The 16,137-nt window shown below is 38.3% G+C and overlaps 1 protein-coding gene and 1 long non-coding RNA gene across 2 annotated transcripts in view; one reads left to right on the top strand and one right to left on the bottom strand.

Annotated features, from left to right (window-relative positions):
• Nucleotides 1–16,137, top strand: part of LOC138913393 (uncharacterized) — a 63,447-nt gene that overhangs the window by 1,034 nt on the left and 46,276 nt on the right. The gene's annotated exons all lie outside the window — the stretch shown is intronic.
• Nucleotides 8,605–16,137, bottom strand: part of heca (hdc homolog, cell cycle regulator) — an 87,910-nt gene continuing 80,377 nt past the window's right edge. The window contains exons 4-6 of the mRNA XM_070217024.1: nt 15,308–15,396; nt 15,124–15,223; nt 8,605–14,869 (exon numbers count right to left, since the gene is read on the bottom strand). Of these exons, the coding sequence (XP_070073125.1) occupies nt 14,696–14,869; nt 15,124–15,223; nt 15,308–15,396 (363 nt within the window). The 3' untranslated portion in view covers nt 8,605–14,695. The remainder of the gene's footprint in view (nt 14,870–15,123; nt 15,224–15,307; nt 15,397–16,137) is intronic.

A 16,137-nucleotide genomic window follows, 5' to 3' on the forward strand; every position in this document is an offset into this window, starting at 1 on the left:
CTGGAACCCTTTTTTTAAACGCTTAGAATTTTTTCTCAGTGCAGGATGGAAAATCCAGAGTTTGGGGAGGGCAGTGCAATAAATTGGATTTGCATATTAGCACACTACCAGAAAAGGAAGCCGGGGGAAATGAAGAGGCTGCACCCTTTTGATCTTGGGGACTGGGAATTCCAAAGGGAAAGAGCCAGTGACCACTGACCTTGTGTCCTGGGGGGTGGTGGGTACCAAACGGCCATTAGGCAGAGCATCTTAAGTACGAAATCTTGCTTAAATTGGAAATAAATCATTAAAAATATGTCCACAAGCGGTGAGGGGGGAATGGGGTAAGTGAATCCTTTGAGCTGTTTGCCGAAAGGGTTTGCAACAATTTCCAGAATTTGCGGCATTCACATGTGGGCTGGATTTTTCCAAAGGGGGTTGGAGAATATGGGTTTGTAATTCCCTTTGATTTATAAAGATAACGACGCAGTGTCGTGTTTAATTTGCAGCCCACCTTCTCCCACTCTGCTATTTACATACATAAATCCTGACACAGGACTCTTGTCCGTTTGGTCATTTGGCAGGATATATGACTTATGTGTCCCTGCCGCAAAGTTTGGTAATTATGCATGCCCCAGACATATTACTTTCGCTTTACTTCGGTCCTCTTTGTCTCAGTCGGGAATCTTCAAAGCGGGGGGAATTGACATTTTTTAACTGACCACTTTCATTGGCACAAGGGAACAGCCAAAGTTTTGGGCCACAAACTTTGGCTTGACATGGCTGAGATAAAGATTAGGTCCTTTCCCTTGCACTAAGAAAAAACTGGGGGAGATAAACCATCCAAGAATAAAATAGGAATTTAAACAATTTAATTAGAAAATGCTTTATTCCTCAACTTTTAAGTTATTATTTTATTTATTATCTCCGTTATTCGTAGAGTAAAACGGTATATTGTTTTCTTCTATAAATATATATTCGTGATAAAACATTTATAGTTTATTTACTTGCCTATATTAATTTATTTTGTTTTAATTTAAACCCTACCCTTTTTTCTATTTTAGTTTTCTGAATAAATATCAACTTTTTGGCAGTGCTGTAACTTTGGTTATCGACTGTTGTGTTTATGGCCTGTCCCTCTGACTTTTTACCCCCAAAACAGTTCAATGGCCACAAGTATCAACTATGAATTTCCCCAGAGGGTCATTCCGTGGCGAACTTATGCACCCAGGTTGGGCATTCTGGGGGATCGGGATCAGGATCTGAATGGCGAGTCAGTTGGGAGGCCAGTCGAATAAAAAGCTGATTTGCATGCTCCTTCGCAGTTCCTCGGACCTCAAGCATTAAAACTAAAGAGCAGCATCAGCAGCAGGGCATGGAAAAAGGACCTGCAACGTGTGAGGTTAAATAGATTTGACGGCGGGGACATGGGCGGGGTATGCCCCCTTTTTTGCCTGTCTACCCCACGCGCAGTTATGCCGCAGACATGGCTCTCTTTTGATTTAAGCGCATTGTTTGCGTTAAATATTTGCCATGCCGGCCACGTTAACCCCCTGCCTTTGGCCAAAACCCACCTAGATCCAGGACCTGGAGCCAAAGCCAGGGCCACAGCTGCAACCAACAGCTTCGGGCTGAAAGGGAGTGGTCTGAACCTGAACCCGAACCACGAACTCCCTTTTCCTAACCTCCAAAAGTCAGCGTGACACGGGGCACTCGAGAGGAGGAAACGTTTTTGCACTGGGAGAAAAAATTACTGGGAGTTAATTGGCGCTGTGAGAAATGTAGAGCTCATCCTATAGAATAAATAATAAATAATATTTAATAATATTAAAAATTCTGTAATTTTAAAAAATGTAAACTAAGATCATTATTTTAGTGATCACATATTTTATTCCCTTTGCCGCTGGATATTATCCTTATAAATTAACGAGGAAAAATTACTTTTCATTTCTTTATATCCTTTAAAAAAATTTAATTTTTTTTTAATGATAATATATGTATAATCTCTCAGTGTACCTTTCTTGCTAATCGGACGAAGGAGTCCTACCCTCCCAAGGACCAAAACGCTCATCTGCGGGCTAAGAAGCGAGCAATCCTCGCCTCGTGTTTGATTTCCGCTTTCAGCTCCTTGACTCGCCGGGCACACACATCCTTGGGCGAGGAAGAAGAAGTCCTTCGTCGCACCATTTCGCCCCCGCGGCCAAACAGCTTAAACTTCACACACAGACACGTCTGCGGAAAAGTGGAAAAGTGGGTGGTACAAGGATATTTTGTAGGGAATATTTAGGGGTTAGGGTCTCCTCACTCAGAAGACGCATGAAGTGCATTAGTTGCAATTGAATTTGTACATTGTGTGTGCTGCGCCAGTGAGAACGGGAGTACCAGACTCCTTTCGAGTGCAATTTTGTTGCCGAGCTGAAATTGGATTCCATATTGCCACTCAGCGAACATCGTACAGATGTGGTTAAATCCGCTACCCAAGTACACCACTCACACACCCCCCCGGCAAAGTTAATTAGAAAGCCGGGCAGGTACTCTGTAGCTGCTTCAAAGACGCTAATTGAACTGCCACAGCTGGACTTGAGCTCCGATTATCGGCTAAGCTTAGGGAATTGACCCCGCCCCAAGTCACGATAGAGAAAACAAAAGTGATTCTGCCCCAAGGGGCACTTACCACACATCAATCCAAACTTAACTTATTCCTTTCTATTACAAATATAAATCCCATTCCATACCATTCACTTTTATTCTATTTAAAAATATATCCTCCTATCCAATAAATACAAAATTTTCCAATTTTTGGGTTCTTGATGATTATAAGCGACAATGGTCGCGCTTTATTGAAAGATTCTTTGTGTTCTTTGAGAGTCTGCTGGATCGATCCAACCCGATCGCTTATACAAAATATATATATATATTTTTAGGTATATAATTAGAAGTGTAATCGATTCATAAGGTAGTACATAGTAAATGTTACATATTCCGTATATTATTACTTTATTATTATTATTATAAATAGAGACAAATACGCATATCATGAGTGATTTATGTATGAATGTGTTAAGTGCTAAATGTGGGGAGTACAATATATGTTTGTATGTGTGTGTCTAGAATTATTTCTTCTTTTTTTTATATTTTTTTTTAGTTTTATGATTTAATGCCAATGATGAGTGTAGATGAATGTGGATGAGGATGTGAGTGTCTAGATGAGTGTTTGGGTGTGTTTGAGTGTATGTTTTAGCTTAGAGAGAGGCTGGCAAAGGAATATTGCTGCTGGTATCGATAGACGATATTCGATAAGCTTCTACGGGATAGCTTTCTCCGAGTAAATATTAATTTTACATATTTTTTTGGTTAGCTTTTTGGTTTGGTTTTTTTTGTCGGTTGGTTTTTCGGAAGCAAAGTTGGGCTGAAACTATGGATCGAACAGAATTCACGGTGTGGTTCTCAGACTCTGCCTGCCTATCGACACTAATCGATAATTATCGATCAGTTTGCCATTTCAACTTTGTTTCGATAAAAGATCCTCTCACAATAAAAACAATTTGTACTTTCGAAAAGGGGGAGGGGCGCTTTTGCTTTTGCTTTCGCTGACTGCTTTCTCTGCTTTCTTCTAACTGGGCTCTCTTCGCTTTCTCCGCTCTCGGCCTTCTTCGCTTTCTTCGTTTGATTCGCTAGGATTTGTTTAGGGTTATCTTTTTTTGCATTTTGTTACATTTGTGTTAGGATGCAGGAGTGCTGAGGTTCATGTTTTTTGTATCGTTCAATGTTACTTTGTAATTTCTCTCCGCTCGCTCTTCGCTTTGTATATTTGCTTTAGTTTTCAACAAGGAAATCAAAGGATGCTCGCTTTCTTAATTCTTTCGTTTGCTTAGTAAGAGATACACAATAAATATTCGTTTTACATTCGCTTTCCAGGCAAAAAACCAAAATGGAGGAGTGCCAAATCAGGATTGGGGGATCTACATATTTATTTTCGACTTATTTCGGTTTCGGTCTTAGCCTTTCTTTGTAGTCTCCTATCCTGCGGCACATTTGTCTATTATTTAGCAAGTATTTTATTTGATTTCTTTACACATGTAATTGTAAGTATTTTTTTGTGGTTTTTGTATTTTGTTTTTGTTCAGGTCCAAAATCAAATTTGACTAATTCAAGGAATTAAAGTTTCATTGCATCTAAATAAGGTAAAGTGTACTTTGTTTAATATTATTATCTTATTATTTGCTTAAATTTTCTTTTCAATAATAGAAACGAAACAAAAAACTTAAACAAAATTCCACTATGGCTCCTCTTCTACTTCTCGCTCTCTTCCTTTTTTGCTTCCTTTTTCACTTTCTTCACCTGCTTTCTTTCGAGCCTCGAAGTTTGAAAGAGACGGAATACTAGTTTTTAACTAAATAAACGGAATTTAACACAAAATCCTTGGCACGATACATCCTGTTTTTGATCCTTTTGGGGAAAAGGGGCGGGGGTGGAGGGCTTGTCCTTGGGCCGTGGAGGGGCGTGGTCAACGCCTTTACCTGAGCAGCAGAAATTCTTCTATGTGAGTAGGCGCGACCACGCCCAGCCGAGGTTTTTTGGACTCCCGTCCCGCCCCCTTGGAAAAAAGGACCTTCAGGATGATCAGTGTCAGTGTGTTGGTGTGTGTACGTGTGTTAGGGTGAGTGAGTATGAGTGAGTGTGTGTGTGAGTGTGTGTATGAAATATGAAATACTTATAACGAAACATACAAGGATCAATCTCCAATAGATTATTAAATAGTACAATGAAAACTTCATATACAATATATGCCATATATAATAGATACTCGATATTCGATATTCGCAGTGCGTAATGCGTAATAATGCAATAATAATAGCCAAGATCAATATACGTTAAAAGATATACATGTATAAAGTCCCTACAATATGGTACTCCTCTCTTTTCTAGCTGATTTCTTTTTTTGGTTGAGCTGGGATTTTTTTATTCGATTTTTTGGGAGTTTGATTTTTGTGGGAGTGGCAGCTTTGATATTCTTTGTTTTTTGGCAGCGTTCTTGGTCTATATATGTATATGAGTATTTATATATATAATATTTATCGGGGGAAACATTAAAAGTTTGCATTAATTTACTTTAGTTTAGTTTACTTGATTTTGGTTTAGTTTAGTTTGAGATTGCATGCATTTTGATGTATGTATGTTATTTGCTTAGGTAATTATTTGTTATTTTTTCTTTGCCTTTGTATAATAAATTGCTCTTGAATTTTACTATTAAAATTTCTCAATACTCGCCATTAAAAAAATGCTCGTTTCGTTTTGCTCGTTTTTTGTGGAGTGTATAAGTGATTTTCATAATATTTTCGTTAGTTTTGCTTTTTGGTTTTCTTTTTTTCTTTGTTTTCGTCATTTAACATTTATATGTATATTTGTAAGAATTAAACTAGAAAAATTCTAATCTGAGGTAATTATTCCATTAATTTGTATTCGTGTGTGTGAGTGTTGTTCAAGAGAGTGAGTATAATGATGGACCCCTTTTTAGACCTTTTTGGGAAAAAGGGGTTTAGTTGGGAAGCGTGCTTAGCCTAGAGCTTAGATTTCTATGCCTGGAGGTCCTTAGGGGACCCAAAAGCGATTCTACTTAGCGAGTGATTAACTTTTATTTTCTTTGAGGCAGCCACAAAAATGTTTAATTTTTTCAATTTTGATTAACTTAGGGGGAATCTTTAGCTCGAATGCCGGGGGATTGTGTAAATTTCGTCACAGTTATGAGTTATCGAAAAGTGCATGATTGTTTCGTTTCCTAGCAGATGTGATGCAGACTCATGTGTTGTTGTTTTTTAAATTTTTTTTGTGGAAGAACTAAATCTAAGCTTACCGAAGTACTCGTACAATATCCAAAATAGACGATCGAATTCGATTCCTATGCGAATTTTACAAATTTCAAGCCAAAAAATATACCACATACGATTTCCTTAAATTTCATTTGATTTCAGATCTCTGTTCATCTTTAATGCGCTCACAGTTGGTGTTCCGAATCCGAATTTACGAATTTTACAAATCTTAATACAAGTATATATAATCCTTAATCTCTTTCGAACTTAATTGCTAAGCCAATGCTCACAGATGTTGAGTTTCCTTCGCGTTTCTCATCTTCGTCTTCCCTATCAATTTCAAATTCAAATTCAAATTCAATTTTGCAATTACCAATTAAATATCACATATCGGGGAGCTCTTTTCAATCGGAAATCAAGTGAATCCAAAATGCAAATCCAAATTAAGAAGTGTGTTGCAAAATGATTGTTAATGATGCCAATTGTAGTGCTTATCAACTATTTTGTGGCTGTCCTGCTTTTCGCTTAGCCTAAATGATTCGTTTCGAATGATTCGATTGGAATGATTTGATTTGCTTTGGTGTTGTCTTCTTGCGCGTGACTACATAGCTCTGTATATCCCTAAGATAATGGAATGCGATGATACGAGTGGGGGGTCCTGAGACTGTGGCAGTGTGTGTGTGTGTTTTTCTGTGTGTGTGTGATATGACTGACGTGACTGGAGATGAGATATTATGACATGGAGATGTAGTTGATGATTACTAACTCGTAATACGTATTCAAATTTACACTGAAAGTCCTTCATCTCTTCTTCTAAATCCTCTTTTCTTCCCTTCCCATTCAAATCTTCTATCATCGATCTTCGATTCTTCTTGGTTTTCTTTTTTTTTTTTGGTTCTGTTCTGCATCTGAGGTATTGTCGGGTGCTAAAGAGCCACACACTCGGCTACAAACGTTTCAACAATGAGGTAGAAAGTTCTGTTTGCTTTTGTTTGCTTCGTAGTTAGTCTCTGTGTTCGCTGGAAGTCCTTGAATTCTTGATTAGTTCGCATACCTGAATTGCCTGGATGTTCTATATAGTACTTATGCTTTATCTTTATCATCTTGCCTTGCCGGCTTGTTTGCTTGCTTGGAGTTTATTTCAGTCAGTCAGTCTTGGATCACAATTTCAAATATCGACACACACGCGCACAGGATCAGTCCTTCGATTATCGTTTATCGCTTTTCGCTTTCTTTATCCCTATAACCTATATACTCTATATATATGTGAAGCTTAGGCTATACTATAAGTTCTAGTCTAGGGTAATACATGATCCTACAGAAGAACAAAACACAACATCGAGGGTTATAAGTTAAAAACGAACTGCGGGCACTGCTAAAACCTAAGTACAACACATAGACACGACTTCTTGGACTGGTGACTTATAGCGAAATAAATGGCAACGATTGTTCGACAATTCATACTCCACATCAGCACGAGTGCGCCTCAAAAAAGATATATAATATAATATATAGATATATAGTGTGTGTGCTGTGTTGTGTAGTGTAGTGTAGTGTTTAGTGTAGCGTAGTGTTTACCTAGTATATAGTCTATTAGCTAAATCAAAAAGCCCAGAGGCGGCGAGTTGGGGCTTTTGCAGTTTCTTCCGCAGATTGGCTGCCTTTTGGGGCCTTCGCTCGTATTGCTTGCTCAACACTCCAGTTTTTGGGTAGGTTACCAGTAGAGGTTACCCTTTACACCTAGTAATAATGGATCTTTCGAGGACCCAAAGATCTGATCAACCGACTGTTGGTCCACTTAACCAGCGGTTCGTCACACATCGGTTCTTTTTAATCTGCTCGCTTACTTAACTCTAGGGATAATTCCAATACAATATTCAAATACAATACCAATAGCGAATACGAATTATAGTAAGTAAACCAAATTCGTTTCTAGCAAAACCTGTGCAAAATGCCAAAAATGCAACTAAAGTTTTCTGTCGGGGATCCTTTCTTTATATGTATCTTCTTGACTTGCTACCATATATATAAAATACACTTAAATGCTAAACAAGTGCAGCCCATTTTTTTTGGGATAGCGAACTTAGGTTTGTGTTTATAAACTTTAAAGAAACTGGGGGACCTGGGATTAGGTATTACGATAGGTATTTAGGAATTACGAAGAATTGATTTAAGGTTTGTACTTTGGCATGAAATCTTCAACTTAACGAGAACAAACGTGAACAAAAATTCGACTACAACATTGACCATCATCTTTCTCATCTCAGCTTTCTGCGCTTTTTCAACTCAAAATTCAACTAAGAAATTGATTTAGTGCATCAGGGGACGCAGGTAACTCAGTAAGCAAGTTGGCTAAGGAACGGAAAGGGTATAATCCAAAAATCGGGGGACTTGACTGGGAAAGGGGGATTCTAAATAAATCGTTGCATAATCCGCACATACAACTCTGGGGTGTTCTAAGCTATATCTTCTGTTTTAAAAGCTGCGATTAACATGTTCCTACGTCGAGTAAAATATATGTACTGGTGTTTCGTCTAATTCTAGACTCTATCGATGTGACTAAACTGAGGTAGCTGCTAAACTAAGTAGCGATCGGAGGAAACTGGATCGGGAACCAAAGTCGTTGGGTAGTCGTTTCCTACCAGATGCTAAGCAATACATTTCGGTAAAGGTTTCATGTTTCTGCTCTTTCTTCTAGTCGGCAGTTTGTCGTCCGGCATTTAAGTTTTTATCTTCTTTATCAATGCAGTTGCAACCGAAAAAAATATATAGGGTACCAAATAAAGTTGGGGAGTAAATAAAACCAAAAGACAAATTATTAAAAATATTTCATTTAATCATTTGAAAATTCAACAAAAATTCAATATTAATTGTAGTAATAATAATAGCAGAAAGTAATGTAATTTTTGTCCTTTTTTCATTTTTTTGTTTTTTATTTGAAATACAATTAAATTTATTTAGTTTTCCATACGGAGTACGAATAATAATAATAAAAATCAACTAAAATATTCAACTAAATTACATTAAAAGTAGACATTCAAGTTGAATTGCCAAAATGTGTAGGAGAGGAGGAGCGTAGGGGTTGGAGACGGGGAAGGGGATTTAAAACACTGGGCGAGGATTGTATTCCTTGTGGGGTTGGGGGATTATAAGGACTTTTGTGTATAACATAAAAAGGTACAAAGTATACATATATTACACATTACGAATTAGGCATAAACAAAAGTGTGCTAAGTGTGTATATTTAATTAAACAAAAATTACAATCGGGTGGGAAATAAAATCAATCTATAAATTTGGGGGATGGGTCGAGGGGGGATTACAGAGTGGGTTTATTTTTTTTTTGGGAGTATAATTTCGGAAATATCTGCTGCGCTTTATATTGCCTTGGTATTGGGAAATCGGAGGAGGATCGCGGTTGAAAGTGCCTAAACTTCACCAATTTGTACATTTCGTCATCAGATGATCTGAGAAAGCTCGGAGGGAGCTATCAAAAATTGGTTTTTAAGAATTTCGGTTAAAGTTTAAACATTTTGCTGCTGCTACACGGGTTTTGGCATGTTCCACAGTAACTGAAGATCGTCAAAAGATTAAAAAAGGGGGGAAAGGCGCGCAAATATTTCATTCGTTTAACATAAAATATATAAAAGTGTGTTTTTCTTTTATTGAGTAGAAATTATGAACTAAACAAAAACTGCTTTTAATTGTTTATAAATTGATTACTTGATTTAAACGTACATATTTTGTTTTACTTTTGCCTTGATTTATCATAGTTTAATATGCATTTAGAAAACATTGTTATTTGTTTTTTGTTATTCGTTATTTGTTATTGATTTTTGCTAAGGAGGTAATATAAATTACATTTTAATGTGTTTTACTCTCTCGCTCAATCGCCATCTCATCGTCGTCATTACTTAAAGACTTCTACTATGTTATTCATTTGCCGTCTAGGGTTTACGATTCATTAGAGTTAGTTGTGATCGGAAGTCTGACTATTACTGTTTTAGGGGCGCTCTACATAATTCGATTCCTTCCATCTTCTTCTTGGTGGCTGAGGTGGGCATAAGTTTGTGGTTTCTCTTTATTTATTTCTCGACTGGACGCCGAAGAGGCTTTGTCCTAGCACATTTAACTAAAACAAACACTGAATCAAACTAAAACACGGGCTGACTTACGTAGTAGTTGGTGGTGCGGGTGCTACTGCCTTTTTCTTCTCTTTCAAAAAAGGCAGATTTAGCTTGCGTAGAACTTATTACCAATATAATTTGTAGTGTAGTGTAGTGTAAGGGCTAAAGGTTACTCCAATTAAATATCTATATAACTATATGCTGTATCTGTGTGTGTTGTGTGTCATGTTTTTTGAGTGTGTGTGTGTGGGGTTTGCCTATAAATAAGTTCACTTCCTCTCCTTCGCGTATATTAGATTAAAACCTTAAATTTAGACGAAAATTATATATAACTGTGCCAAACTTATATATAATCCTCTCAAGTAAATGCCAAAAAGTGTCGCTTGTCGTTAGTTTCTATCAATTTAGGTTTTAGGTTTAGGTTTAGGTTAGTTAGGTGTAGGTTTTCATTGGGTATAGGGTATGTACTTATAAACTTAACCGGTAGTTCTATATAAGTAGGCATAACGAAGTCGTTTCGTTACTGTGAGTTTTGTATACAAAAAAAATTTACTATCACTCAGTTTGTCCCTTCATGCGTTCTGAAAAAATTGTCGTTAAATTAACGTGTATTATATTTGGTATGTAAAATGGCGGCAATGCTAAATGCCCAAAAGGAGGCGTTCAATTTGTGATTACTGAAAAAACTGCAGCACATGCAAGTTGTAGAATCCCATTTCTGATCCCCAGGGTTTTGTATTTCAAGCAGATCCCTCACCAAAAGTCACCAAAGGGGGATAAAAGAGGTTTTATAGGGAAGAGATTTAAGGGAGGGTTATTCACAGATATTTGAGGATGTGGTTTTGAATTCTTTTTGAAAAAATTCCAGGCAATGCCTTGATCGAAACACAGAAATATATATCCGAATAATATCACACTGCTGAAAACTATCCAAAGTAATGGAAACAAAAGAGAGAAACTCGCTTAATCTAGGAGCATTCACAATTGCTTTCGGGGTTGGGGTTTTAAATTTTTCTCAAAAATTGTTTATCCTTTCAAAGGGCAATTCACAGGGACATGAGCAAAGTGGGGATTGTCACAGATTGGCTGTCTTAAAGGAGGCAATTTTGGTTTGGGTGTGGGTTTAGACATTTTCTGAAAATGTTTGTTTTCAACTTGGTTTCACAAGGGTTTCTTTTGGGGCCTGGCCTAGTCACAATTTGGTGTGGTTTTAGAATTTTTCATAAAAATTTCGTTCCTTTCGAACACTCACAGTGAAGGTTTTTTAAAAGTGTCGAGTCTTCTCACCAATATCTGTTTTTCGGAATAAAAAACTTTTTGAGGAAGACCCAACACTCTGTTCACAGATGATTTGACGAAACTTACGCGCTCTAAACTTTAGGGTTCGTAACGAACGCAAGGGTTTTGGGGAATGGGCTTTATATAACACAGTTTCTGCTGTTCGATTTTTGAGCTTAGGCTGCCTAAACATTTTCTCACAGAAGTGGGGGTTTTACTTTTAATTTTATTACACAATTTTAAAATAAGAAAAAAAGAGAACCGTAATTGGAAAATCGAACACAGTTTCTGCTGATTTTTTAAAGGTTTAGCTGGCCCAAACTTCTTTTTTCACAGATAGGGGTCATATCAAAAGGGTTTTTATTTTTAATTTCATTAAAATTTTCACAGAATTTAAAATTGGAAAATAATTACAAAAAAAAAAGGAAATTTGAACACAGATTCAGAGAGTTTCTGCTGTTTTAAACTGGGTGTCACAGATGGGGGGTCATATCAAATGGGTTTTTACTTTCAATTTTATTAAAATTTTCACAGAATTTTTGAAAATTGTTTTTCAAGGTTTAGGTTGCCTAAAGTCCTTTCACAGTGGGGATATTATCAAGTTGGTTTTACTTTTAATTTTATTAAAATCTTCACAGGGTTTAAAAAAAAATAGAAAATGAGTAGAGGAGGGGATAAAACAAATGAAGAGGTGTTGAAAATTTTGGTTCACAGATAGGGGACATATCAAATGGGTTTTTATTTTCAATTGAATTAAAAATTTCACAGATAGTGCATAGAAATTATTATAAGACAATTTAAAGTTCAGGCTGCCTAAACATTTTCACAAGGGGAATTTTTTATTTTAATTCGATTAAAATTTCACAATTTCGAGTGGATATAGGGGAACAAGGAGATTGGGAAGGACTTTTACCCCAGGGTTTTGGTGACTTTTCTAAGCACGGAGTAAACACAAAACAGGAAACATTGAACCGCTCTATAAATTGTTGGATGTTTGCTTGCATACCATATTTAAAATTTAGAAAAAATCGACCTTACAACCTACTAAACCTATCGATAGTGAGTGCCTGCATGTGTTTTTTGGTTCGCACCTGCGGGGTCGTCACTCTACCTTTAGAGATCCATCACATACGGCTGCTCTGCTATTTTAAGACAAAGAGAAGAACCCTAGACATATACAAAGAAGATCGCTATAACCTAACACTTATGCTTAATAATTAATGATCACGCTGCGCCGAAAGTAGTTATATAATATTTTCTTATTTTTTTTTTGAGGACTTAACTAGGAGAGTTTGGGGGGCGTGGGTGGGGGTGGACTGCTTGAAATACTCCTGAAAGGGGGTGGTAATGGTGATGACCTTGTTGCATGTGCCGCCTGGCTGCTATGTGTGTGTGTGTGTGTGTGTGTGTGTGAGGCGTTTGGGTGTGTGGGCGTTGTGTTGGGGGTTGAATTACTTTGAGGACCTAACTGAACTGTTCTGAACTGGAGAGAGAAACTTAATTGGTTCTAGAGGTTCTCGTTTCGCTTACTAAAACTAGGAATAATTACCAATCGCTTAGGTAAAGATGTGCAACTTATCGTTTATGTTGTTTTGTTAAATTTAGGTTTGTGTAATTTTAGGTTTCATAAATTGTAGCAAATGTTTCATGTTCTCCCCTTCTCGTTTTTGTTTATACTCTCCTACTCTACTCTCCTACTTCTCCGTTTTGCTTTTTATCCTTTTTTGTTTTGTGTTATTGAGCAGCACAGCAATTATCATGATTTGTTTAAACAATTTAATGCCCTGCCTTCAATTTTTGCTAAATAAAAACTTTTCCCTCAATCGTGATGTAAATGTTTCGTTTTTTGTCCCTCTTTCCTCGTTTTCCTTTTTTTTTTGTTTTACATTTCGCTTTGTTTTTTTTTTGGTAAAATGTATAAACAAATTTGCTTTATAAAATAAAACTAAAAATTGCTTCTTTTTTTTTTGTTTAGGTAGGTGTGTAAACAAAGAACTAAAAAAAACTCAACAAAAATAACAAGAAAATTGTTTTTAGTTTGCATTGTTTTCTCTCGGTTTTCAGATGTGTGTTGGTTGTTGTGGTGTGATTGTATATAAAAAATCAAATGATTTTAAAAACTAAAACATTTGCTTCTCCTCCTTCTTTCTCCTGCTTACTCTTTTCTCACGTTATTCTTTTTTTTTTTGTATAAATTTAGCTAGAGTAACAAATGCTGCAGGCTTTTGTTTTGTTTTTAGTTCATGCTGAGATAGTCGTTGAAGAGCTGCATGCAGGCGGCGGCGCCACCAGTGGGCTCCTCGTTGTACAGCTGACTGGCGTATTCCGGAAACCTCCAGATATTCGCGGCCTCCAGGAGTTCCCCAGCCGAGGAGGAGGAATTCGAGCTGACGTCGGAGGCAGAGGCATCGACTTTGGCCAGCTGACTGCTGCTATTTTCCTGACTGATGCTCAGGTTGCACAGGAGATCGGTGAAGATGTCGTGGCTGCTGGCCGGAGTCCTCTGTCCCGGCAGTTCCCAGATATTGGGCTTGCCATAATGCGAGCCACTCCATCCGTTCGACGAGGAACTGGAACTAGTCAGCGAAGCTGTGGGCGAGGCTGCGTGGGCAGGGTGCACTTGCTGCTGCTGCTGCTGCTGTTGCAACTCCTTGAATCCATCCCTGAGTGTTGCTGCTGCTGCTGCATTTTGTGGCGAACTCTGGGCCGCCGCCCACAACATCATCTTGGAGCCATCGTTGCCATGACTGCTGGCCGTCGGACTCAACGAGGGCTGCGATCCGCTGCCCGAGGAGCAACCGCTGCTGCTGCTGGAACAGCCCCACAGAGCCGAAATGGCATCACTTTGGCCCCAAGTGCTGGTGGTTTGTTGTTGCTGTTGCTGTTGCTGCATTTTGCTGCCTGGATTGCTGGCTGAATTATGGCTAATGATTAAGTTACTAATACTGCTGCTGCTGCTGTTGCTGTTGTTTGTGTTTGTTGTGTTGCTGTTGGTCAATAGAAGCCCCTCGAGTCCTTTCTGCGTTGCATGTTGCTGCTGCTGTGGCTGCTGCTGCTGGCGATGTTGCTGCTGTTGTTGCTGGTACTTGCTCATTACATCTGCCATGGCCATCATGTTCATGTTGCTTTTATGCGACTGCTGAGGGAAGTTGGCCCTCTGAAAACTGCTGACCGCAGGCGTGTGTTGCTGTTGCGACTGTTGCTGTTGAGTCTGCTGCTGCTGTTGCTGCTGCTGCTGTTGTTGTGGTTGCTGCTGCTGCTGCTGCTGTCGCACCTGCTGCTGATGCTGCTGGGCATGCGGATGGGCTCCAATCAAGTCCGGATTAATTTGCTGCTGCAGCGGTGCCGAATAATCGATGGCGGCATTGTAGAGCGGCTGTTTCGGTGGCTGTTGCTGCTTGTTCGCATTGCTGCAGCCGGAGGCCGTTGGAGCGCCCTGGGCATTTGGCACCTGAGTGGCGGTGGCACCTGTTCCCACGGGCGACTCCAACGGGGCCTCATGTTATGCGAGCGTCGGCAGCCGCGTCGCCGGGCTCTTGGCGTAGCAGAAGCTCAGCGGCTTCACGAAGTGCGTGTCCTGCGTGTTGCAGTACGGACAGGTCACCCCGTGCGAGTAGTCACTGTAGAAGCTCAGACGCTGCTGCGGATGCATCAGCATTTTGAAGCAGTTATTGCACTGCAAAGGGAGGAAAACAAGAGGGAAAGGGGGGAAATTAAAATTAATTTCATGCAAATTATAACCAATTTATTGAAATTTTTTAAAAAATCAAGAATACTGTTTCATCAGTTAAATATGATTTTAGGAAGTTATATATTGAAAGGTGTATTTTTCCCTAAGAATATATCAAATTATCTCTGTTATAGCCAAAGTAAGCTATTTTTAGGTTCCTTAAAAAACCTTATAAAAATATTATTGTGCTATAAACTCACCTTGAACCTCTCGGAACAGCAGGGCATGGCCGCAAAGATGTCGTAGGCGTACATGGTGCCCAAGACCAGGCTCGAGCCATCCCACGGCTCCTTGCAGAATCTGTAAACGATGCGGAAAACGCAAATTTATCATTTATTTATGCATTTATTTCAAAGATTTTTCCCCCTTTTTGATGATGCTCACCTGCAGTTGATGACGCGGCTGCTGGAGGTTCCGTCCAAACAGCTCATGCAAACACAGGTCAAGTAGAGAGTGCGTCCCTCGTATTTAACCTGCAAAAATACAAGAAAAAAAGAAGGAATGGAGTCAGGGTTGTGAGAAAGCGGAAGCGGTGAAAAAGGTGCAGACAAAAGGACACAAAAAAAGGGGCAGGACCCAGCCGCATAATTCAAGCAGGAGCCCAGGGGCCACCAACCAACCAACCAACCAGACACACAGACCGACAATGAAAAATTATGGCAGGAAAAAGAATGAATTGAAAGGGCAACTTCTAAGCCCCTGAACACACTATGTTATAAATAGGAATATATATTTTTATTAGCCAAAAGTCTTTGAATAAATAAGTGGGTTTTCTTTTAGGGCTTTTAAGTTAATTCTTAAGTAAAACGATTTTAAATCAAATAATTTAAATTTTAATATAAATATTTTAATAGTAAAAAATAAAATACAAATATTTAAGTTTTATTTTAGGAATATAAGTTAGGTCTTTAGTTTGTTGCAATAAAATGTTTCATAACATTTTCAGTTTATAAAGTGATCTATGATTTACCCTTTTAAATCTCTCTCAAGCAAATAATGAGTAATCCTTAAAAATGTCTGCAGGCAAACAGACTATCAAAAATCCTTTTTCTAGACAGTTTTCTTTTTACTAACAAACTTACAAAGGAATTATGTGTATTTTTCCTATTTAAATACCCTTCAAAGCCTCGGCAAGGCAAATAAACCGCCAGTTGGCAAACGGCTTCTTTTGTTAGGGTATCAACTTTCCACTTTTGTCAAAAAGCGAGGAAGCG

Source organism: Drosophila takahashii, chromosome 3R, assembly GCF_030179915.1.
Source record: "Drosophila takahashii strain IR98-3 E-12201 chromosome 3R, DtakHiC1v2, whole genome shotgun sequence".
Lineage (NCBI taxonomy): Eukaryota > Metazoa > Arthropoda > Insecta > Diptera > Drosophilidae > Drosophila > Drosophila takahashii.